The sequence below is a fragment of the Dermacentor andersoni genome, chromosome 1 (genome assembly GCF_023375885.2).
Source record: "Dermacentor andersoni chromosome 1, qqDerAnde1_hic_scaffold, whole genome shotgun sequence".
NCBI classification, from domain to species: Eukaryota; Metazoa; Arthropoda; class Arachnida; order Ixodida; family Ixodidae; genus Dermacentor; species Dermacentor andersoni.
The window spans coordinates 243,046,294-243,073,260 of NC_092814.1; the positions used below are offsets into that span (position 1 = coordinate 243,046,294).

Genomic DNA, 26,967 nt, shown 5'->3' on the forward strand with positions numbered 1-26,967 from the left:
TTCGTGGGTGCGCGCGGAATCGCATGTTTCTTCGGGGGGTTGGATGGAGCGGCGAAAATACGAGGCGGAGAGTAAGCCGTTTACACCATTCGACCTTGACGGGGCGCCTGGAGGTCTTCCTCCGGCGCTTCCGAACCGGTTCGAACATGGACGGCTTATAATGAAAGATGCGGCACGTGTCCAACACACCGTCTCGCCCACGGGGATAGCGCGAAGAAACGCACTTCGAGGATTGGTCTTCAGCGAGCAGGACTCTTCACGATGAACGGCAAAACGGTGAGTTCGCTTGGCGGTTTTGCATAAGCTCTCCGCCGCTTCCAGCGCTGAACGCGATGTCCAGCACTGCAGGCAGAGAGCGCCTTGAGTGGCATTAAATCAGATTTAGGGAAGGAGGGCTTTCGAGCTGGCATTAGGGTGGCAAGTATCGGTGGGAGTTTCGAACTTCTGGTACTTGGTATAGCCCCGAAAACCGACGGGCTAGAGTCGCGAAGCAGCTGTGCTGGCCACTTAAAAGTGGCTAGCAAGGCTTTAAAAGCTTAAATAGCTTTAAAAGTAGATTTGAACGGAAGAGTAAGAAAGTAACAAGCACACCAAATGTGAACAGAATTTAGAAGGAACTTTGCGGTGCCTGAAGCTTCGACATGATCTCACTAAATGTTTATTATTTTTTAACAGACGCCATTTTACGGTGCTTGGCATTCACTGATAACACAAAAGGAAGCGCAAGCACTCTGCACGAAGGACTTCGTTCAATATTTGAGCTCATGCAGGATAATTAAGAAAAATGTAGCGTTTTGTCCGCTATCTTATCTTTATTGTAATTTAGTTGTACCCCCTGGCTAGTATCTTGCTTTTGTACGCATTCATATCCTGAACTTTGCGGAGAAATGCGTTCGCGTTTCAGTTACTTTCCTAACAAAATATCATTTTATGCATTCAAGCACAGAAGTAGCCGGAACGCTAATGCATTTCTCCGTAAAGTTCGGGAACTAATATCTTGAAACTGGTGTCATCCTGAGAATTCGTTCCAAGTGGATCCGCCTCGCGGACTCCACGGACAGAATTTGTAAATTGCAACGTGGGCCATAAGGTAATGAGTTAAAAACATAAAACGTAAAAGTCGATTATGCATTTCAATTTTTTGTGCAATAGTGTCCGCCGCTTCGAGTAGACCGCCTCATGAACAAGAATTGCACTATCTGCCGCAGGCAACCGCTAATAATTTTCGAAAGTGTTCAAATACAGCATATATATATATATATATATATATATATATATATATATATATATATATATATATATATATATATATATATATTCGTATGTGGCTATGGGTTTGTCTCCCATCGGCGACAAGTTATCTTTTCGTCCCCTTTCATTTTCTCTTTTCCCTCATTGTTTTCTGCATTTCAATTTCAACCACAGCTAATTATCTTTATGCCTTCCTGCTATGAAATTTGTAGCATATATGTCTAGTATAGCCAGCGTTAGCACTTTCATTCAAACGCAGCCATCATTGAGAGAGAGAAAAAAAAAGACTGGTGAAAGAGCGGCGCGTAAGTAGAATTCTGACGAGAGAGGCAACGGTGCCTGCTCAGCGGAGATACCGCGCGCTCGGAGGCAGGCGTTGCAGAACTGAGGGCCGGCAGCTGCGACAGTATCCATAATGGACGTCGTGTGCTTGCTTAGCAGCCGGCGCATGACCTCCCCCATACTACACTAAATATTAATATTAGGTTAAGCTGCGTTAGTAAATTACGCTTCTATGATAGAAAAGCCGCCACTCCTACCGTGAGAGCAGGTTTAATGGAAGAAAACGAGAGTTTCCACTGCCGTGACTTCATGAACTTTAACAGCGTCTACTTGGCTATGGTGAATCATTTGTTAGTAAGAAAGTGCTACATTGCAGTCTAATCGAATCGAATCGAATACTTCTTGCTATTCGATTCGATTCGAGAATTCACTATCCATCCGAAGAATATTCGTTTCTATTCAAATACAAAGAATAAAATTCTTTATTGGAGCTTAAGGGGAAGAAAACTGATGCAAATATTTTCCTGAAGGATTCTACTGCAGGAGAGGCGCAGTTGTTGCGCAAGGGCACTGAGCGAGCGCATGGGGCAGGTAACTTCTGTTGACTAATTCACATTGATTCAATAGGAATATGCATCGTTTATCGGCAGCCGACGTTTTTTCCGAGCCTGAAAGAAGCCCGCAAATGCACGCAAAATTGCCGCGCGACTGGCCGCTCGAGGCATTCTGCGTGCATTCGCGGGAGTCTTTCACGGTCGGAAGAACAGTTTGATGCAGCACGTATTGAGCAACAGAAAGTTGAATCGGGAGTTTTTCCTGTTGCTCTAGAATTTTCTCATTGACACTTTTCATTCAATTATCATATTTGAGAAGATTAAAAATAATTAATACTAATTATCTAATTAGCAAGAATGAACAAGTAATTTGAGTATCTCCGAGCGACGGCAAACAACATTACCTTGGTTCTGTCCAGCTACGTGACATTTGCGTATTTTTAAACTCTGGCTAAAATTAGCTGGGACACCCCGTATAGTTGCAGCTGTAGGATGGTCTGTGTCATATACAAACGAAAATATTCATGAAGTTTAGTCACAAAATATTCAGGCGGTGGAGATATAAATTTCGGTTGCCGTTGTACGTTGGTGCTATATGCAGCGGGTTTACTTGCTGCGGGTACGTCCGAATTATCTAGCCGGTCCGAAATGTCAGGAGCTGCAAGTTCGGCCAACGGCTGTATTTACGTACGTTTAAACTCGATTCTGTCCTATAAAAATCGTGAAACGATTGTCGTTACGACTATCGCGAATAAGCTCTAAAAATCGCGTACCTAACGATAAAGTCGTATTATGTGGCAAGTATACGCGCGTTTCATTAGTGCAATGCGATGTTTGTTTAGAAATGACAAAATATTCGGTATTCCACATTGGGGGGTCGTTTTTCCCCAAATAATCGTATTCGATTCGATGTGGTAATTTCACTATTCGAACACCTCTAATTCTAAAGGAACCCGCGAGACAATCAACCCGGCTAGTTTCGATAACTTCTCCTGCGCCAACTTTTCCAGAGTTCCATTTTAACCAGCGTCGTAGAATCGATGATGGCGAGGACTGAACAAGGGGACGTTCCCGGTCGGACATCGCGATCTTAAGCGACGAAACCGCGATAAAGCGTTGACGACGATCGATCATCGTGCGCTCTCGATTAAGCTGATTCCATTCTCTTAGTCGAGACTGGTCGTGCTGCCATCTCGCCTTTCGCCGCCGCTTTAATGTGACAGTGACAGTATACCGTTCAATCTATTAGATCCTGTGCCGATGCTATAGTTGTACTGCGGTCGGGTTCTGTACGAACTGACCGGGCAAACACTGAGTAAGGAAGAGACCAGCGCACACAGCGTAGCGCAAATAAATCACAGTAGAACACCAACGGCTTCGGCTACCCCCTGTCACATTCTCAGTGAGGTGTGAGGGAAGTGTATGAGTGGCACCGTCTGCAGACAAAGACATACCTGCACCTACGGTTAAATCATGCCACCCTCCGCATGCGTGGGCACTCGCCCGTGGTGCCGAGGCCAGCCAACTCTCGCCCACATTACTTGGGAATGCGAGCTCAGGACACCCAAAATTAATAGGCCTCACATTCCGGCGCAAGAATGCAGAACGGAGCGTTGGGAGACCTGGCTCTCCAGCGAGGAAAAGGAGGCCCAAGAGGCACTCCTCGACCAAGCACGGCGGGCTGGTGAGGCCAGTGGAGCCCTGGACTATAGGGCCCCACCCACCTGCTTCCACAACCCTTTCCTTACACAATAAACGTTTTTCAATTAACTTCATTTCAATATATTGTGAAGGGTTATCAGATTATATTCCTCCCTGCAATCAGTCTAAAATATATATTTTTTAAATATTTAATAAAATACGATATGAAGTTTAGGTCTTACGAACAGCTAAAAGCAATCGAATCGCGTGCGTCGATGCTTTCTAAGATGTCGCACTCGATTGCAAAGCCTGGGGTGCTCTAACGTAAAACTATTCCAAACTTTCCTATTACAATTCTGCTATCAGCCCTCCACGATTGGTGAAAAACTTTGTTTGGACACCCCCACTTCACCTGTCTGTCGCGCGACGTCACGAATACCGAGATACCTCCCCATCTGACATGACGTGTACACACTGATTATGCATGATTTGACTGAAAAAAGAAAAATAATTATTTCTGATTCGAGGCCTTTTCGCCATTAGCCCCCGGCTATTGGTCAAACGTATTCGGGCTGCACCCACTTCACCTGCCTGTCACGCGACGTCACAAAACCGCGAAAACTCCCCGCGTCATAGTGACGTGTACGCATTAAAGATGCATAAGTATGCCGAAAAAAACTGAATTTTCTTCTGAATAGCCGCAGGCTGCCCCGTTCCGAAAGGAATAAAAGATGGCTGCCGCCAATCGCTCAGGCGCTGGCCACCCGCACAGGCCGGAGAGCATGGGTGTATTTGCGCATAAAAAAACTTCTTGCGTGGCCGTGTAACGTTTTCGAGCCCTTTCGGCACGTTTACGACCTTATTCTGCGAACTCTTCTTTGCTGAGGATTCGTTTTAGCGTCATTCTTAAGCTTCCGTTGCATGCCGCCGCGATTGTCCACCACCCACCGCAAGCTAAGTAAGAGAAAGCGTACCAATCGCAGACGCCGGCACCACCCTCTTCATCCGGTTATCGACTTTCAGCGCACTGGCTCTGCCCCATCGAATCCCTGTCCACTTGAGCTCCTCGCCTCTTGTCAGCCAATTAGATAAGACAAGCCGCTCAGTGTAGGCAATGTCATTCGTTTTTCAAGCAAACAAATGTGACCTCCTATCAACGAGGAGAGCGTTTGATTGGTCTGGTCAGACAAGCCTGCGGGTGACCGCCCGGTGCTTGCGCCGGAGGTTACGCAAATTTGACGTCAGCAGTTCGGAATAAAAACATATTGGAATAGTTTTACGTTATAGGGCCCCTGGTTATTGAGCATCTTTGTACGCCGAACATAACTTTCCTTCGACAAAAGTATGTCATATGCAGAAACCTTTTGATATTTTCACTACGGCCGATTGAATGTTCAATTTACCGGGAAGATTCAATAGGCGAAACCACGGGGAGCTGGGACAAATGCAATTTTCTGAAAACACGTTCAGAACAGCGCGCCACACAGTTTCGTAACGGTTGCTTTGCTTTTTCTGAACCGTTATGAACCAGTTATTAAGCGGTGCCGGTACGTACGATTCCTCTGTTTTGTGCCGGTTCAGGCTCATTTCCAAGATTGCGGCAAACGTTTCGGTTCGGCATTCAGTTCCGGTTAAGGTTCGACGCTTTGAGACTCAACATCTCTGCAAAGCCTTCAGGACACCCAAGGTGTTTTGATATTTATCACTGACGTTCATACCGACCGCTAACCAAACGCATTTGCCTACTAATGTTGCGGTGCTAAAAAGCAGCCTTAAACTGGGAAACCGGCGATCAGAGTCTGCTTATAAACAGCTGGAGCACCTAGATTTGGGTGTAAAAACTGCGCTTTTGAACAGCAGAAGAGGAAGCAGTGCATGTGAGTGACACCTCCTATTATCTTGCTCAAGAGCGCCGTTTCTTCGTCCAAGTATATACGAGAGCGAATCAGAAAGTGATTGCCCCTATTCCTTTATTAGCCAAAATAAGGTACATACAGGTAATTACAAATATAACGTACTATTCTACATACCGTACACTATTTTTTCCACATAGTCCCCACACCAGTTCAGATATTTGTCCCATCGCAACACTAAATTTGTGATACCCCTGTCGTCAGTCAGCGACGCACGCGGCCTCCCCGAACGCTCATTGTCATGCAAGTCTTCACGGTCTTTTACGAACTCACAACACCACCACTTCACACTTCTAAAAGCCAGACACGTTTGCCCTAACGTGGGCTGCATTTCCCTGCGGATTTCGATGGGCGTTCGTCCCTTGGTTCGTAGAAAACGAATCACACTTCGTTGCCCGTACGCCGTGGACGTGTGAAGCACAACCAACATCTTCTACAACTGACAGCAGCGCCGTGACGCGGAGCTAGCGGCAGATAAGGCCGGGCCGGTCTAAGAAAGGTCCACCGCTGGGAATTCGCATTTACAGCCGTAATTTGGCTATAAAAAATAGGGGCAGACTCTGATTCGGCCTCGTATATAAAGGGTGTTCCAGCTATCATGCGCTAAGATTTGAAAATACGCAAATGTCACGTAGCTGGACAGAACCAAGGTAATGTTGTTTGCCGTCGTTTGGAGATACTCAGATTATTTTTGCATTCCCGCCGCAGGGGCGTCTGCACCCGAGCACATGAGGGTTGGACACTCCCGCGTGTAGCCGTGCGCAGCTTAGCCGTGTCCAGGGAAAGGGGGATCCTGGGGGTTGAGCCGATGCCGGGTGTTCGGACCGTTAAGGCCCCCCGGCGGAGGCAACACACCTCTTTGGCCTCTGCTTCACGTAGGCGGCACCCCTGGACTGATCCATCCGGGGGAAATCGGCAGTCGCCTTTTCCTGTCCGTCTCTTCAACCTTTTTCTTTCCTATGTTCTTTCTCTTACTGTCCTTTCATCTCTTCTCTTCCGTCACTTCCTGATTTTCCTAGGCGGCTAGGGTTAACCTTGTGTATGTGCCCTCCCTTGAGTACAATATATTAGGTTATAGTGGCAATGTACGGTTGGCGCCTGCAGCCTTACCCGTTAAGTGCTGCAGCGTCCCCAAGTTGGGCTCCGTGGGGGGGGTGGGGGGGCGCCATTGCTGCCGAAAAGAAACCGAAGTACTATGGGAACATCCGCATTTCCCCGCATGCTTGATCGTCACCCTCAAAAGAGGGGACGCAGCGATGACCTGACCACATGCTTCAACCGAACAAGAGAGACCTATCCGAAATACCATGTTGTACACAGCGAGAACTCTGAACAACAAGCCAGATTCATTTCTCCTTTCATAGTTGCAAAATCTTTAACCGAAGCCATAGGGTCAGGTTATAAAGCAACGAAAATGGCTAGCGGAGACCTTCTTCTTGAGGTCCCTCAGAAACATCAGTACGAGAAGCTAGACAGTCTTGTGACATTTGGTAACATAGCTGTTTCTGTTACACAACACTGAACAATGAATAGCTCACGCGGAGTCGTGTCAGCGGCAGACCTCCAGGATTTGACTGCAGCTGAACTCTTGGAAGGGTGGAAATACCAAAATGTAATCAATGTAAAGCGTATTATCCGAAGACGGGACAACAAAGAAATTCCCACCAAACACCTTGTCCTAACATTTGCATCTAGCGTTCTGCCGGAAACCATTGAAACAGGATACATAAGTCTAACTGTCCGACCATATATCCCCAACCCTAGACGGTGTTTCCAATGTCAAAGGTTCGGCCATGGCTCGCAGAGCTGTCGTGGTCAAATAACTTGTGCAAAGTGTGGAGTCCAGGGCCACCCCTCCGACAACTGTAGTGGCACACCTCACTGTGTGAACTGCAGTGGTGACCATCCAGCCTACTCACGCTCCTGTCCGAACTGGAAGAAAGAAAAAGGCGTAATCACGCTCAAAGTCAAAGAAAACATCTCGTTTAAAGAAGCCCGTAAAAGATGCCCACCTTTCCACAGCAGACCTTATGCTGATGCGGCGCGTCGGGGGGCAGCGTCGCAGCGGCCAATGCCAAGTGCCCAGCCCGCGCGCAGCGTGCTGGCACCTTTGGCTCCTGCCCCCAGGGTGGAAGTAGGTAAGACTATTCGATCCAACCAGCAAACAGGCCAGGCTGCCCTTGGGTTGCCGGCTTCACAAAAGTTATCTGCGGCAACCTGCGTTACACACAGCGATTCCGCAGGACCGATAGCGGCCCCGAATCTGGCGCGTTCACACTGAGACATTCGGCGTCTGGAGCGGCGCCCAGTTCGGCGGAACCAAGTTCGGCGGCGGCGAGATCCGCCGGAATAGCCCCTTCCGCGCCGATCGCTCCCGGACCGATTTTTGCGGCAGCTGCCGCCGGATTCCCTCGCCGCGGTCCAATCGGAGCGCGTCTCAGCAATTCGAAAGATGGCAGCCAAGCTCGACGCGCTCGTCATATCGCAGTCTTGTACGCGTCGCGACCTCGGAAATGCTCATCGAATTGGTGCGTAACCGCCCCGTCCTTTTTGACAAGTACCACACGAAGCACAAGGTCTAAGCGACCTGACAAGGTGGCCTGGGGCCGTATAACGTAAAACTATTCCAATACGTTTTTATTCCAATTTCTTGACGTCAAACTTGCGTAACCGCCGACGTAGGCATCGGGCAGTCACCCGCAGGGTTGTCTGAACAAACCAATCAAACGCTTTCCTCGTTCATAGGAGGTCGCTTTTGTTTGCTTGAAAAACGAATAACATTACCGGCACTGAGCGGCTTGTCTTATCTAATTGGCTCACAAGAGGCCATGAGCATGCTCAAGTGGAAAGGGTATCGGTGGGGCCGAGCCACTGCACTCAATATCGATAACCGGAAGAAGAGGGCGGTGCCGGCGTCTGCGATTGGTCCGCTTTCTCTTACTTAGCTTGCAGTGGCTCGTCGACAATCGCAGCGGCATGCAACGGAAGCTTAAGAATGACGCTAAAACGGATCCCCAGCAAAGAAGAGTTGGCAGAACGAGGTCATAAACGTGCGGAAAGTGCTCGAAAATGTTACACGGCCACGCAAAAAGTTTTATTACACGGAAATAAACCCATGCTCTGCGTTAAGGGCTAGTAGCCACTGCCTAAGCGATCGGCGGCAGCGATTTTTTATTCCTTTCGGAACGGGGCAGCCTGCGGCTATTCAGAAGAAAATTCAGTTTTGTTCGGCATATTAATGCATGTTTATCGCGTACACGTCACTTTGACACGGTGAGTTTTTGCGGTTTTGTGACGTCGCGTGAGAGGCAGGTGAAGTAGGTGCAGCCCGAAATCTTTCGACCAATAGCCGAGGGCTAATGGCAAAAAGGCGTCGAATCAGAAATAACTATTTTTGTTTTGTTCTGTCAAATTATGCATAATCAGTGTGTACGTCATATCAGATGGGGAGCTATCGCGGTTTTCGTGACGTCGCGTGACAGACAGGTGAAGTGGGGGTGGTTCAAAAAAGTTTTTCACCAATCGCGGTGGGCTGATTGCAGAATTGGAATAGAAAAGTTTGGAATAGTTTTACATTATAGCGCCCCTGACCAAGTTACGCGCGCTCTTGCAAAGCAGGACGAACCCACCAACGCCGGTGGCGTCGTCTCTTCGGCGAATGCTTCTGCGCGACACGCTTCGCCAGAAAGGTGCTCGCCAAACAGGGCTAGCAGTACTGCCTCTTCTTGCTCAGGGTTCATCATTGCCTTTCCAAGCAATGGGGGAGACGCGCTAAATGAACACACAAACTGGACGTGGGCGGAGACAACTGCGCAATTTCGAGTCGCGCGAACATCCGGGATATCCCGCGCTCGCTTCTAGGTTAACATATTATGGGGCAGATGGCGCTGTATGTCGTTCCGGCGGCGCGGTGCGCAAGCGGTGTGAACAACGCGATTTTCGGCGGCAGGAGAATTCCATTCGCTGTAGACGCCGGATTCCTCAGTGTGAACGTGCCAGAAGGTGGGCGCAGCCAAGGCTGCCCCAACCTCCCCGGCCCCTTCCAGCGCTGGCAACAGCCGGCGCAGCTCAGACCCAAAGGCAGCCCCATCTACCTCCGGGCTGGTGGGCGCAGGGGTCTTGCCGTCCAAGGCGGGACTCTCTCGGATAACTTCTCGCTCGCAAGAGCGCGCGTCCGGCGCCTCACAAGAGGCAATGGACACTACACCAATCCCCACGGCGCAGCAACGATTGTAATGGCATCATTGGAATCAGACATGCTGGCGGGGTGGTGTCCCGCGATCGACTCTCCCCAACCTCGTTGAAGAATGGACACAGTGGGAGAAAAGGATTCAAAGCCCATTGTTTCAGGACCAACTAAGGGCCGTCCAGAGGGCCCATGATGACGCTGAAAGGCTTGGCCTGACAGTGCCAACGTGGGAGCGGACCGCCTTGCCTTAAGAAGTCGAGCCTCCGGACCTCATTACAATAAATGTTTTCACACACACACCAAGCGCCTAAGGAGCGGCGAGACTCCCTCGAACGCTCCAGAACACACAAAACCCCCGTTACAGGGCCTTGTCAGGATTGGGGGCTCAATCCCATCGCTCGAGATCCGTTGCCAAGATTGGAGTCCGGCATGAATTCGAAGGTAGCTGGCCCATGCCGTCGTCCAACTTAAACACGCTGAGGACGTTGATGAAGGGAAGAACTGCTTCTCATCGAGAACGAGGAAAATGGGTTTATTTACAGAAATTAAATCAGTCTAACATGACTGCTTAAGAAAAAGAGTGTCAGTCCAACATGACTGCTCAAGAGAAAGTGTGTCAGTCCAACCTGACTGCACGAGATAAGTGTGTCGAGCCTCCGCCCAACAGCCGTTTTTAAACGCTCGGTCCTTCGGCGATACAAGGCAGCGAATGTCCGTTTCGTCATCGCAAAACTAGCCGCCTCCCGCGACAAGGTGACGCACACACACACGCAAACACACAGGTGCGAAGGACTGGAGCCGACGACAGAGGGGAGTCGTTCCGCAGTATCGTTTACGCCCACACACACGCAAACACACAGGTGCGAAGGACTGGAGCCGCCGACAGAGGGGAGTCGTTCCGGGAAGCTCGGAGACATTCTGGGTAGCTCGTTGTCCCGCCGTGGCTTGCTCATGCGTAGCGAAATCAGGTTCGCGCTGGGGACCTCGGGCACAATAGTTCGTCCGTCGAACCCGTTTCGTCACAACGGAGATGGGGCTCGTGGATGGAGGCGGTTTTCAGCACAAAGCCCGCTTCTTCGAACGCAGTCTAGCTGCAGCGACGGAGAGTGGGGGATGCGCGCCTTGTCCCCCAGTCGTAATTGGGTGGCAATTTTTCCTTGCAGCTCGCCATTCTTAACAGCCTGCAAAGAGCTCTGTAATCTAAGGCATCACTTCTGTTTCTGTACACACAGCACCAACTTACTTTCAATATGGATACACAAATCATTCAATGGAACATCAGAGGTCTTCTTAGAAACCTTGATGATGTGCAAGAACTTATCCACGAACACAATCCAAAAGTGCTGTGTTTACAGGAAACACACTTAAAATCAAAACACACAAACTGTCTCCGACAGTATGTTACGTTTCGCAAAGATCGCCATGATGCTATCGCATCATCGGGCGGTGTTGCCAGTGTTATTCATAAAAGCATTGCGTGTCAACGTTTACAGTTGCAAACACGCCCCTTGAAGCAGTGGCGGTTCGAGTTGTTCTCCTAAACAAACTCATCACCATTTGCTCGCTTTACATACCCCCACATTACAAATTAAACAAACATGAATTTCAGTCCTTTATGGATGAATTGCCAGAACCTTATGTTGTTGGCGATTTCAATGCGCACACCTGCCTGTGGGGCGACTCTCGTATAGATGCGCGAGGTCGTCTTGTTGAACAGTTCCTTTTTTATTGTGGTGCGTGCCTTCTGAACAAGGAGGAACCCACATATTACTGTCTTGCAAAGAAAACCTTTTCTTCAATTGACCTTAGCATAGTTTCCCAGTCAATACTGCCTGAACTTGAATGGGAAGTTACCAACAATCCCTACGGGAGCGACCACTTCCCCATACTGCTAAGAATATCTAAAGAAAATGAATATCCACCACAGGCTCCTAGGTGGAAGATTGATACAGCCGATTGGGAGAACTTCCGAAATCTCACTACTATCTCATGGGCTCAGATGTCTTCGTTAGGAGTTGATGCTGCTGTGGAGTATTTTACAGCATTCATTATAGATGCCGCATCGAAATGCATATCTGAAGTAAGTGGCTTGGCATGCAAACGGCGTGTCCCGTGGTGGAACGACGAATATAGGACCGCTCCTAAGAAACAGAACAAAGCTTGGGGGTTGCTACGAGCCTCTCCCACTGCGGAGAATCTTATTAACTTTAAGAAAGTAAAATCCCGAGGCAGAACACGCCGACAGGCCAGAAGAGAGAGTTGGCAGAAGTTTTTATTGGGTATCAACTCATATACAGATGAGGCCAAAGTCTGGAACAGGGTTAATAGGATAAGAGGGCGACAAACATATTCACTCTCTTTGGTAAACACACAAGGCGATACACTGAAAGATCAGGCAGACTCACGTGGGGAGCACTTTGAGAGCGTGTCAAGTTCAACCCATTATTCAAAATCCTTTCTCAAATATGAACACATAGAAGAATGCAAGCCATACATAAGAAAATGCCGACATAATGAGCCATACAATCGTCCTTTTAGTATTGCCGAGTTTAGAGCTACCTTGATCGCATGGCAAGAGCTCTGTACCGGGATCTGACAGAATCATGTATGAAATTATCAAAAACTTACACAATGACACGCAAGTTACACTACTCGCACTTTTCAACACTATTTGGGCTGTAGGATACCTTCCAACCGCATGGAAAGAAGCCATTGTGGTCCCTGTTTTGAAACAAGGCAAAGACCCTTCCTTTGTGGCAAGTTACCGCCCCATAGCCCTCACAAGTTGCCTTTGTAATGTATTTGAAAAAAAAAAATGATTAATCGGCAACTCATTCATTTCCTTGAACTGAGCAATATGTTTGATCCCTATCAGTGTGGCCTGAGACAAGGGTGCTCCGCAACCGTCATCTTGTACGTGTTGAAGGAAATATCCGTGACGCATGTGTACACAAACAGTTTTTCTTATCCATATTCCTCGATATGGAGAAGGCGTACGACACAACGTGACACTACGGAATCTTGAGACACTTGTCAGAAATGGGCATTCATGGCAATATGCTAAATCCAATAGAAAGCTATTTGTCCAATCGTACCTTCCAAGTAAATATCGGCAATGTACAGTCACGTCCTTTTATACAGGAAACTGGTGTACCCCAGGGAGGCATGCTCAGCTGCACACTCTCTATTGTTAAGATGACAACACTTCGTGCTTCATCACCACCGACCATTTTTTATTCCGTCTACGTGGACGACATTCAAATAGGTTTCAAGTTATGTAACCTCGCAGTGTGCGAGAGACAGGTACAGCATGGCTTGAACAAAGTGTCAAAGTGGGCAGAGAAAAATGGATTTAAAATCAATCCTCACAAAAGTTCTTGCGTTCTTTTTACAAGAAAGAGAGGCCTGGTTCTGGATCCTTGCTTAGAACTGTGTGGACAACAAATACCAGTCAACAAAGAGCACAAATTTCTAGGTGTTATACTTGACTATAGGCTCACTTTCATTCCATACATTAAATATCTTAAAGAAAAATGTCTAAAAACAATCAATTTATTGAAACTTATATTTCAGACTACATGGGGTAGTGACAGAAAGTGTTTAATGAATCTTTACAAGAGCCTAATTCGGTCATGCTTGGATTATGGTGCCGTAGTATATAACTCTGCCGCCCTGAGCGCGCTAAAGATGTTAGATCTTGTCCACCATCTAGGTATCCGCTTAGCCACTGGCGTTTTAAGAACGAGCCGGATTGAAAGCTTATATGCCGAATAGAATGAGTGGTCGCTCCACCTGCAGAGATCATACATCAGCTTTACATATTTCCTTAAAGTGCACTCTAACCTTGAACATCCATGTTTTAATAACGTTATCGACATGACGTGTGCTAGACTTTTCCGCAATCGTCCCTCTATAAGACAGCCTTTCTCGCTGCGTGTGAAGGAGCTTAGCGATGAAATGCAAGTCCCACTCCTCGAACATCGCTTAATGCACCTAACCAAGCTTTTACCTCCTTGGGAGTGGCAGGTGATAGAATGTTACGTATCCTTTCTAAAAGTTACAAAGCACGTGCCATAGGTCAAAATCCGAATGCATTTCCTAGAACTTCAGTATAAGCAGTCGTGCACAGAGTTTCTACACAGATGCTTCCAAGTCAAAAGCCGGAGTGCCCTATGCAGCCGTCGGTCCATCCTTCTCGGAATCCGATGTACTGCATCCGGAAACAAGTATCTTTATGGCTGAAGCCTGCGCACTATTGTCGGCAGTGAAGCATATAAGGAAATCAAAACTTCAAAAATCAGTTATATATACGGACTCCCTAAGTGTTGTGAAGGCCTTGATGTAATTCTGTAAGCACAAAAATCCAGTAATTAATTAACTCTATTCCGTCCTGTGTAAAGCATATATATCTAACCAACATGTGATTATATGCTGGGTGCCTGGCCATAGGGGCATCGAGGGTAACGTTCTAGCGGATCAGATGGCCACATCAATTTCATTGCATGCTACTGCTTCGATCCCTGCCACAGACCTGAAGCCCTTCTTAAGAAGGAAACTACGAAACCACTGGCAACGCATGTAGGACGCAGAAATAAATAACAAACTGCACGTGATAAAGCCACAGTTAGGTTCTTGGCCCTCCGTAACAAAATCATGGCGAACAGATGTCCTATTTTGTCGTATCAGAATAGGACGCACATTTGGCACGCATAACTTTTTACTCACTGGAAATGATCCTCCAACGTGTGGTAGATGCGGGGAGAGGCTGTCCGTCCTCCATGTCATCCTGGAGTGTCGGAAAGCCGAGTCTGAGAGAAAGAAACATTTTTCCCTATAGCATACAGGCAGCACATCCCCCTTCATCCTGCAATGTTACTCGGCCCAGAACCGCTCTTTGACACCAACGCAGTCCTAGGCTTCCTGAAAGATGTTGTATTACATGTTATTAGCCCCACACATTCGTAGCGTCTCCTCTCTTGAGAGGATGCCGCTGTGATAGCTGTTTCGTATAGCACATGCCTCTAGGCCCTTGTGTTTCAAGGGCTCTGGCGAGGCAGTAGTGCTCCAGGTAATTTTACCATCTAACATATTTTCTATATTGCATCATTCTTTCAAGATGGATTTTATTGTACATAGAACGTCATTTGCCATCGACATAATCTTATTACAGATAGATTTTACGCACTCTAGTGTGACTATTTTTAAGGCCCCTTTACAGCCACGTCACATCAACCTCACAGAACTCATAACTACATTGCGAACTCATCACCACGGACCTGGCGCTCTTTGACCATACCTGTCCCTTGCGCCAATAAACACCATACACCCATGCATTCATATTCTTGCATTCCGCCTAATTACATAATTATGCTTAATTAATAAGCAAATTCTCAAATATTATAATTGAATGAAAAGTGTCAATGAGAAATTTGTAGAGCAACATCAAAAACTCCCGATACAAGTTTCTGTTGCTCAGTACGTGCTACGTAAATGTGTTTTTTGCGGTCGTGAAAGAAGCCCGCTCGAGGCACTTTGCGTGTATTCGCGGGCTTCTTTCACGCTCGGAAAAACACATTTATGTAGCACATATTGAGTGACAGAAAGCTGTATCGGGAATTTTTAAACAAAGCTTCCTTTACCTTTTCCTTCGACTTTCCTTTTGCTGCTGATGTGGCTGCTGCTGTCCGGCATACGGCGTCGGGGGGTGTTTCAGTCAGGAGTGTGGTAGAGAAGAAAAGAGACGCGAGGAAATCGTTTGGACCGCACCGCGTCGAATGTTCACAATGCCCTTTGGAGCTCTCGAGTCGTCACCACATTAGTCTCTTGACAGCTGTAATTATCCGTGACCCCCTAAGCAAGCGCTTACCTTTCTACCAACGTGCAAGTCCAGACGGAAGCTAGATATAATGGAAGAAAGGAGGGAAGAGAGGAGGCAGAGAATGGGTAGAACCGACGTAGTCGCGAAACGAGTGACCTTGCCACTCACAAGGGGTCGGGGGATAGGGAAAAGGTGACGTGAGAAGGCAAGGAAACGCTGGATAAACTTCAGTTCAAGGTACGGTACGGTGCGTTTCTGCTATTTCTGAAAAATAAAACCATGCTAATATGTCTAGCGGACAACTTACGCAGGGCGTGCAGAAGCAGAACCGCATTAATTAAAGTGCACCACAGGGTCTAGGCGACACAGCGGAAGGTCGCACGTCAAATCAACACTTCTGTGCCCGCCGCGGTAGCTTTACGGCTATGGAATTGCTCGAGGTCGGGGATTTGATCCCGACCGCGGCAGCCGCATTTCGACGTGGCGAAATAAAAAACGCTTGAGCACTTTGATTTAGAGACACGTTAAAGAACACCGCGGTGCCAAAATTAACCCAGAGTGTGCCACTACGGCCTGCCTCATAATCCGATTGTGGTTTTGGCACCTACAGCCCCATAATCCAATACCAGTTTAATGCTTCTACCACGATGGGATGCACGTGCCATGTGAGGCAATGACAATGCTCAACCCTCTCAGAGGTTATATGGCGCACAGCAACGCCTCAAGCAAATGCCTCTCCCTTTGTGTTTTGTGTACTACGCAGACAAACAGCAGTGGTGCACGCAAGGTAACGTTTAACGTAAACTCACTGCTCTCGTGCTGGACAAAACATTGAAGAAATTAAACATTCGCCGTCAACATCACCGCTAATTATCGTCAATCAAAGCAAACAGCACAGAAAGCTTCGCTTACATCGATTCCCACAGTGCGTGGGATCTGCATGATTTTCATGTTGCTGTACAGTTTTCTCATTTACACTTTTCATCTAATTATACTATTTGAGAAGTTGATTAATTAAGACTCATTATATCAGTAGGCGGAAAGTAAAAAAAGAAATGAAGAGGAGCCGTTCCACTCTGTGAGGTGGATGACCAGCGAAGCTCTTTAGCACACGATACAGAGGTGACACAGAATTTTGAACAAAGGTACGCACTCATTTATTGTCTCGATCGGTGGTAATCGTCATGAAAGGTACGCACACACATTTATTAACGGGATAGCGTTAAGGAGCCCGTGTCGTAGAAAAGCTGGCGTCGGCGTCCGGTGTCGGATGTCGCATCGGTAAAAAGATTTTCGTACCACACATGTGAACACATGTGTTCATGTGACGCAAGGAATTCACTGAAATAATTGCATTTCTCAAGGTAAAATACGTGTAACAAACGTAAACTACGACTTACACACAACCTACAGACATGATAGCTCTTGGACTGTATTTGAATATACGAGAAAACATAATCCTGTTACGCGAAAACTCAAACCTCTTTTCCAGCGTTTCTACAAAGCACAGACCAGAGACGGCGTCCGCCATCTGCGCACGCCGGCGCGTAAATATCTCAAAGAGTCCACGGAGCGGCGCGTCCGCTTCCTTGAAAGACTTCCAGATGGCGCCCGCCTCCGCCGCATCGCGACTGGAGGATTGGTGGAAGAAAAGTAGGGAAACGACAAAAGACAGAGACGTACAAAAGCACACTTCGCAATAGGGGATCAGGAAATTTGGGCGTGGTAGTTCAGAGCGTTTCTTTTTCTCCTTTTTTCATTGTTTAACCTAGGTAGGATATTAGGCAGTATAGTAGAAAGAGCTTGGTGGCGCAACCCACCGCCCCGTTCCAAAGGGGACGCTCATAATATCCATCCATCCATCATCGCGGCCCATGCAAGAGGCCGCGTTTCGAACAGAAAGCCCGTCTTCGTGCATAGCGCTCACCGCGAGCGTTTCCCCGTAAACCCAGTTCACTATTTATCACGTTTCAGGAGTGTGTAATTGGTCTCTTTCACTGCGGTACGAAAACTACAGCATCGGCACGTTTGTCTGAGCGAGATATGCCCAGAACAATTTCTGTTGACGCACCCAGTGTCACGGGTTCAACGGGTGCGCATGCGCTGTATCAAGCATAATTAAAGGTGTTTATCACGACGAAAGGAAATAACTGGAGGTGCAAAAAGAGAGAATAGACAGTTTTAGAATATCGTTTGTCGCTTTACGTACGTTAAATGTAAGCACATTTCCGGGACTTTACGGTGCGTGTCCTTTCAAGTCCTTTAGTTTACCTTAGGGAAACACAACCGCAAAGAAAACGATATAAAACAGGGCGCCATCTGGTGCCTCGTTCCAAACGCATCCAAGCCAAGACGGTCCATTAGTAACCATCCTGCTGTTGCTATGTGGACGCGTCTCGTTAGGCGTACATGTGCCAGAATCGCCAAACGATCTAAAAAAATGGACGTGCAATGCGCTCATAACTAAGCTTTCAGGTGAGTTTAGAGAAAGCGAAAGCTCATTATAATAGTTACCGGCGATCAACGCGAGTCAGAGCGTAGCCATCACGAGAATTCACGCTGAAGCGGGAGCAAAGGGTGCCGCCATGTTCGACGACGCTATTTCTTAACGTCCGTAAACATTATAGACGTTAAACTGGCCAAATAATGTACGTTATCATAGCGCGCGTAAACCGCAGAAACCCAATAACGTTCTGAGCATGCGCAGTGAGGACGACGCCATTTCTTTACGTACGTAATGCTTTTACGTCCGGTTGCACGCGTCAACCTAAAACTGTATAATAAGCTGCGTCGGCTAAAAGTATAGATGAGCGCCATGAAAGAGTACTGGTATTTCAAGTGTCAAAAAGCGAGCCTTCCTTTCTGTTAGCTCAAGATCCTGCTGATTTCCAGAAAAACGACATGCGGAGTCCAGGGCTGCAATAGCACAAGAAATTGAGAAACATTACGTAATATGTGCATTGATAAATTTTGTTTATTTCTTATGTCGCAACTATTCTTTACATGAAAGAACTGGTGACATTCAGGATCAAGTTTACAGGAGAATTTAGGCCTCTGCAGGCACAAATGATTGCTTATGGCGCAATTGGTGCATTCCAATCTCGGTAATATTGAATTATCAGCATTTTGTAAGCATGAATAATTGTTATTGCTTTATTGCTTCTTATGTTTCTCTTTTGGAAAGTTGAGAATAGTTGAATGTTTTGCTTACAGATTACTTGTTTCGCCCTCACTTCTCAAGTTATTCAAAAGTTCGTTATTGTGCCGCTACGGCTTGATACATAAATACGCTTACTTTTCTTGCATGGTGCAATATTGTTTTATGTATTCAACATACGCTGCAGTTGCCGGGAAGCGTAAGAAGCAGTCAGGGACCTTTGAATGCTATCGCCTTCCACTCTTAAAGGCAAAGCTTAAGCGTCCTCCAAATTTTTGTCATTCGCGTGGACGACAGGACCGCCGCCCCGAGGAGCCGCAGAAAACTAGCCACGTGTGATCTTTAGGAAACCTAGATGCAAGGCCCGTTTCAGGGTGGTGACAACACTAAAATTTGGACCATTATTTGTATTTAGAAAAAGTTTATTTCAACAAGAGATGATACGAACACTGAGTGACAACCACGGCACAATTCCACGAGAACGATAACACATATACAAAACGAAGCATTGTATAGATGGCATATTTTCAAAGTAGTGTCCGAGTCCTAAGGAAGAGGAGGAGAAACATTTATTAAAAAAAAAAGAAAGGACAAGCAGGTGTCTCTCTGCTTGTGCGGGAGGCGCCCTTAGTCCAGGGCTCCTGCGGCTCTTGCTGTCTCCCGGGCCCGCCGCACCAGTTGCTGCTGGTTACGAGGGTCCGAACTAGTCAGCACGGCCTCCCACTGCTCGGGTGTGGGGTTGGGTATTTGCGGGGCCGCCTTGACGTTGGGGCACGCCCATGTGGTGTGATATAGGGAGGCGTAATCATTACAAAGGGGACATTTGTATGAATATAGTGTAGGGTGTATTGCGTGTAGTCTGCTTAAATGGGGGTATGTATTGGTTTGTAGTTGTCGCCATGTTACGGCATCTTCACGTGAGAGGGTCTTGTGTGGAGGTGGGTATTGTCGTCTGTTCAATCTGTGGTGTTGTAGCATGGCGTTGTATTGTAAAGGTACGGGCTTCATGGATGCGGCCGTATCCCTCTCTTGTGGCGCCCGGGAGGCATGAGCTCGGGCTACAGCGTGCGCACGCTGATTTCCACGGAGGGACTCGTGTCCTGGAGTCCACACTATTTCAACGTCCGGGAATTGGGAGGCTTGTTTGAGGAGTCGGTGGGCGATTGAAGATATTCTGCCTCTCGCGTAGCTACGGCAAGCTGCCTGGGAGTCAGTAATAATTGTGACGTACTCGTTGGCCAGACTAGAGGTGATGGCCAAGACGATGGCTGTCTCCTCCGCTACGAGGGCGCTGGCAGTGCGGACCGTCATCGAGACCACCTCTTGTAGGTTATAGTCGACAACGCTGGCCGTCATGGCTGCTTTTTTGGGGTACTGCGCGGCATCTGTGTATAGTGTGGTGGGGAGACTGCCATATTTTGTCTGTAGAGTCCTAACTCTCTAACATATAACCACATACCCACGGAAAGGCATAGTTACACATAAACTAATTGTCAGATGTATAAAATGATGTTCAATGTATACTGTCTACACAATGGCTATGTACAATGATGATGTGACAGGGGCACTTTACATAAGTTTGAAGTGATGCTATGAAATGCGCATATACAAAAATAATCATGTATACGAGAGCACACACATACACACGGAAATCACGGGCACCTGTATTCTATGCACATTCAATGAATACTTCTGATGGCCTGGCTACAAGAACCAGGCTGGTCCAAAATTAAGCCTTACGCGTCCACCTGCCACTGACAGGAAACGGCATGACTGCTGTCGAAGGAACTCTCATTCCCCAACGAAGAATAACTCCTCTGACAGAAACGACAGTAGCTCAGAGTAGAGCCTCCCCAGAAGTGGAAACAGAGCGCGGCGACGATGCCCTACGGCAACTGCCTCGCACCGGTTACGCCATAGACAAAAGGCCTCCGCAGCAATTAAATGTCTCGCAACGTGGCCACGTGAGCAGCGAGCAGATGTAATAAAGCGGTTAACTCCAAGGCCACGAAAACCGGTATGCACGGCCCTCCAAAATAATATGGCAACGACGCATTGCAGCAGCAGATGTTTATTGGATTTTTGAAGGGGGCAATTGGGACACAGCGAAGATAGGACTACGCCCCACCGCTCTACCTTGTCACGAGTTGGAAGCATTTGCCACCTTAGACGCCACATGAAGTCGCGTAGGCGGCCAGGCAGAAATGACGCCGTTATCGCATCCCACGACACATTATCGGAACGCGCGCGGCGCACTGGGGGAACCAGTAAGGCAGACGTATCTATAAAACACGGTTTTCGAGGACGTCTACATCAAGACATACCTGTGTGTGGTGATGAAATGCCACGGCCGTAGAGTTTTACCGACAAATTTGGTGAGCAGCCATATTGGTCCCCAATCTCGCTAGAAGTCATGACGCATTCCTGTTATTTTTTGTCATGCTCTGATATACCCATGCTGACACGCGATCAATTAAATTTCTTTTATTATACCGATGTTCACACAAAACCTGCATACATCTTTAACGTACTAAACGCATTTTCCTTTTCTTTTAACACATCAAACTTCTTTTCTTCTATTGCATGTCGTGCGACACGTATACAGCACCAAGTTATAAGGCACGGTAGCGTGCTCGTGGCAGTATTATCTCACGCCAAGAATTTGAACTCAATGAAGCACTGCCATTGCCTTCCACTTGTACGTAATACATGAAGGGTGTTTTGCGAAGTGTGCTGTAATAACGACTGTGGTTACTAGCCTGTTAAACTAAAACGTAGACGTGCCGTGTATTGCGCTCAGATATGCTTTATGTCTCTGGCTGCTGAAGCCAAAGTTTATCTTAAATTTTTTATAGTTTCCCGAGTTTCCCGTCACCGAGGGTTGCGGGAAACATGGTCTGTCGGCTGGTCTTTCGCCATTTTGTCGCCCACATCTTATAATTTGTCAGAAAGTTTAACCCGCTGGCGGCGACAAGTACCCTTACAAAGGGTGTCACCACGCTAAAACAGCGCTTGTGTGTAGGCTCCCTGGTGAACGTTTAGACGGGGCCGCCACCACAGGACAGCCGAAAGAAAGGAAACTAGATATGCAAACGCATGGAGTGCCGACGAAGAGAGTGCGGTGCGAACGTAGACATGGCCGACGCGGGTCGGCCTTTTGGGCCAAGATCCGATCGTAGTAAACCCTATTGGCCCATCTTAATATGTTTATAGTTTTTTAAGATAATCATTGTTTACACCTTTACAGCTTTAACCTTTTAATTACTATAACTACTAACTACATTCTTTTAGACATTCTATTTGGATTTTATTGTATACACGTTTAGCTTGTTATCGCCTTGGTTTTTGTAACCCAATGATTATGATGTTTGTAAATCGCGTAACAAAAATCGTTCTGCTCTTACCCTTGTGCCTGGGACCTCACTGGTTCCCAGGTGTGACGAGGGTAGTTGAAAGGCGAGTTACAGGTCCCGGAGCTCACCACCCGGAGTTCTACAGGGGTATGTGCGATTGCGCTTGTACCCTTTAACCACTATCTTCGGGATTGGCCCACGGTTTTTGCACCCGCTCACGAAAAATGCACGGAAGCCTAGCCATAAACAGCTTCGTTTTTTTAAATCTTGGGAGTTTTAATCTTTTAAGTTGGGACACCCTGTATATGTACCAACCGGGCCAAATTGGCACTCTGTGGAACCATCTGCAATTGACTAAATACGCTACGTGTATTGTAGGTTCTTATGGTCGCCCTCGTGGCCGCAGTCGCCTGCTGGTCGGAAGCCGCCGACCCCGTAAAGCCAGCGCCACCCTCTCCTGCCGCCGCAGAGGCCGGTCAGGAGGAAGCCGTCGAAGGGCGAACCTTGGGCAAACTGCTCAGGCACCTGCACAACAAACGGCCCAGCCGCATCGGCTCTCTTCTACGAGGCCACAAGCACAACCACGGCGGGCACCAGGTGCCGCTGGGCGGCGCCCACTATGGCCATGTGGAGGGCGGCCAACAGCACGGCTACCAACAGGCCGCGCAGGGCTTCAACCAGGGCAGCCAGGCCTTCGAGGGACAGGACAAGTACAAGAACGTGCAGGGATTCCGCGAGACCAAAGGCTACCGCACCGAGATGGGATTCGAGGAGACCAGCTTCAATCGATACGGCTCGGGCACGGGAGGCTTCCAGGGCGGCTTCAACCAGCACTCGGCCGGCAAGTTCCAGCAGCAAGGACAGCAGCAGGCGGGTTTCGTGGCTGCGCCCGGCTACGGTGGGCGCTGACCGCTGCGTGCATCCACAATAAAAAATTATTTATTATCACCGCATCACTCCATCTGGCAGCTGTACCACCACGTCCGTGCGGTCACAAGCGGTTTTCATCTTGCCATGGCGGGCACAGGCGTATTTACCGGGGAGCAGGAGTAGCACCCGCGCACCCCCTCCCCATTGTCATAAGTGGAGGAGAAAAGTATGCCATTTGCCCCCCCCCCTCCTTCCCCCACACACTTTTGAAAGCGGGCACTTCCGGCTGCACGCTGGCAAATCCAACAAAACAACAGCTGAGGCCATATTTTCATTCTGAGTGCATTAGCCACGTAAGTAATTCTCTTCTTTATTACGTATCCCCTGCATGGGCTGTGAGTATTATCTTCTGTGTCTCGCCGCGAAGAGCTGTAGCAGACGACGAAGGAGCAGCGTGTATGGCGTACGGGCCTGCATTGCGGAGGCACTGCGGAGAAGGCTGGCACTGGGCAGTTCCCGCGCCATAACAAATTTCATGTTGCGCTACTGGCAACATGCAGTTTTTTGGGACCGCCTTATCATATTTGAGAACACTAAATTAGCTTGCTGTATTTAACCTAATGATCGGGGGTGGGGGTGGAGGGACTGGATAAATTATTGTAATCAGCCGCGATCAACGGTGGCTCACGTGCTTTACGGCATGAAATTGTTGAATTATCAGATACCGGAACTACTGAATATATATATATATATATATATATATATATATATATATATATATATATATATATATATATATATATATATAAAGGACCAGGCACGATTCCGTAAAGGCTACTCAACAATAGACCATATTCACACTATCAATCAGGTGATAGAGAAATGTGCGGAATATAACCAACCCTTATATATAGCTTTCATCGATTACGAGAAGGCGTTTGATTCAGTCGAAACATCAGCAGTCATGAAGGCATTACGGAATCAGGGTGTAAACCAGCCGTATGTAAAAATACTGAAAGATATCTATAGCGGCTCCACAGCCACCATGGTCCTCCATAAAGAAAGCAACAAAATCCCAATAAACAAAGGCGTCAGACAGGGAGGTACGATCTCTCCAATGCTATTCACAGCGTGTTTACAGGAGGTATTCAGAGACCTGGATTGGAAAGAATTGGGGATAAGAGTTAATGGAGAATACCTTAGTAACTTGCGATTCGCTGATGATATTACCTTGCTTAGTAACTCAGGGGACCAATTGCAATTCATGCTCACTGACCTGGAGAGGCAAAGCAGAAGAGTGGGTCTACAAATTAATCTGCAGAAAACTAAAGTAATGTATAACAGTCTAGGAGGAGAACTGCAGTTTACGACAGGTAGCGAGGCACTGGAAATGGTAAGGGAATACATCTACTTAGGGCAGGTAGTGACGGCGGATCCGGATCATGAGACTGAAATAATCAGAAGAATAAGAATGGGCTGGGGTGCGTTTGGCAGGCATTCTCAGATAATGAACAGCAGGTTGCCATTATCCCTCAAGAGAAAGTGTATAACAGCTGTGTCTTACCTGTACTCACGTACGGGGCAGAGACCTGGAGGATTACGAAAAGGGTTCTACCTAAATTGAGGACGACGCAACGAGCTATAGAAAGAAGAATGATGGGTGTAACGTTAAGGGATAAGAAAAGAGCAGATTGGGTGAGGGAACAAACGCGAGTTAATTATATCTTAGTTGAAATCAAGAAAAAGAAATTGGCATGGGTAGGACATGTAATGAGGAGGGAAGATAACCGATGGTCATTAAGGATTACGGACTGGATCCCAAGGGAAGGGAAGCGTAGCAGGGGGCGGCAGAGAGTTAAGTGGGCGGATGAGATTAAGAAGTGTGCAGGGACAACATGGCCACAATTAGTACATGACCGGGGTAGTTGGAGAAGTATGGGAGAGACCGTTGCCCTGCAGTGGGCGTAATCAGGCTGATGATGGCGATATATATATATATATATATATATATATATATATATATAGAGAGAGAGAGAGAGAGAGAGAGAGAGAGGCAGTCTGTCGAATTTCACTGTGAAATTACCACTTATCCTACATATGTTGGTGAAAACGACCTTCAGAAATGTCGACAGTTGGGCGAATTGTTGACCAAAAGTTTTGGCACTGGCTGTCCTGTACAGTCTTTGTGCTTTCTTGTTTCTTGTTTTGGTTTTTTGCGTCAAACGTTAAGAAAAAAGAAACGACATTGTTGAATGTGCAGCGCCATTACAATACCATAACAACAGTGTCTCAAATTTCTTCTATTGACATGCGTCACTGCTGACGTTGTTTGTCCATATTATTTTTAGTCTGTTTCAACATAAGAGTTACACTAGCACACCATCCCTGGCAGAAGCAAAAAGAAAAAGAGATTTCATACTTTGAGGAAATGGGGGCCACTTTTCGGGCGGCATATTGAATCCACCAAGCCCATCGACGAGTACAACCGGGAGTAGGGAATGAAGGAAAAATTATGCAGATCTCACGCACTGTGGGAATCGATGTACGCGAATCTTCCTGTACTGTTTACTTTGATTGACGACAATTAGCGGTGATGTGGACGGCGAATGTTTCATTTCTTCAACGTTCAGTTCAATGCGAGAGTGCTGGGTTGACGTTAAACGTTACTTTGCGTGCACCCCTGCTGTTTGCGTAGTACACAGAAACACAGGAAGAGATGTTTGCTTGAGGCATTGTTGTTGTGTGCCTAATTTTATAACGTCTGAGAGGATCGAGTATTGTCATTGCCTCACATGGCACATCGCATCGTGGCAGAAGCATTAAACTTTAATTGAATTATGGTGTTTTTTATTCCGCCCCCGTCGAAATGGTGGCTGCCGCGGTCGGGATCAAAGCCGCGACCTCGAGCAGTGACATAGCTGCGAAGCTACCGCGGCGTCGCCTAGACCCTGCGGTGTGCTTTAATTAATGCGGCGCTTTTTCTGCACGCCCTGAGTAAGTTGTCCGCTGACATGGCGGGGTGTTTATTTTTCAGAAATAGCAGGGACGTATCTTACCGTACCTTGAACTTAAGTTTATCCTGTTTCCCCACAACCATTGTCGTGTCTATAGTAGTAGCGTTTCATTGCCTTTTCATGTCATGTTTTCTCTATCCCCCCCGCCCTCCCTTCCCGTTGAATGGGAACTGCGAGCGAAGAGTGGCAAGGCTGTTATTCACTCGTTTAGCGACTGCGCTAGGGTCTGCCCTATATATCTCTGCTTCATCTCCCCCCTCTTCTTTACCATTCTATCTAGCTACACTCTTAGCACGGTAACGTTTATTAAAGGGGTATATTCTCACAGATGTGTGCACCTTTAATCTATAAGTTAAACATCAACCTTTACAAATTTAACTTCTATTAAAGGTAAATAGGCGTGCACCGACACTAGAGGTTACAACACTTTAACCTCTAGTATAGGCATACAGTATTGAGCGCATTTGCCTAAATTAGAGGTTACTTGCTACAGTATACCTGTTGAACCATTAAAATGTTTACACAAAGCGGCTTGCTGGAGGTCCCAAGTGGCCACCGCGCTGCGCATGCTCCGTATAGCCGGTGTCGCCTAGCGGCGGCTCTTCATCCTGTTGGGCTTCTTTCTGCTTGCGCCTCTTCTTTCTTACGCGCTTTCTTCTGCGGCCTACAACCATACGCGGAAAAATGTGCGCCTTAAGCCCCAACCACTGGCACGCGCCGAAAGCTTCGGCGCGCGCTGGCAAGCGAATGCGTCGCTTCGCTTCGGCTGGAGGTAAAGGGCGCGCAACCACTGGAGAAAAGCTCCGACGCGCGCCGAAGCTCGCTCCTCGGCTGCGGCGCACTGTTGCTGGACTACTCCGTCTTCATCCGTCAAAGTCCGGCCTAAAACAGCTTGCTGTAAACTAAGCTCGAAACAATAAGTTAT

General features: G+C 47.5%; 1 protein-coding gene across 1 annotated transcript; it reads left to right on the top strand.

Moving 5' to 3' along the window:
- Positions 1-23,106, top strand: LOC126548018 (uncharacterized). The gene is made up of 2 exons (XM_050196097.3): positions 1-276; positions 22,537-23,106. The coding sequence occupies exons 1-2, from the start codon at positions 262-264 to the stop codon at positions 23,065-23,067; spliced, it is 546 nt and encodes a 181-aa protein (XP_050052054.1). The 5' UTR covers positions 1-261; the 3' UTR covers positions 23,068-23,106.
- The last annotated feature ends 3,861 nt before the right edge of the window (positions 23,107-26,967 follow it).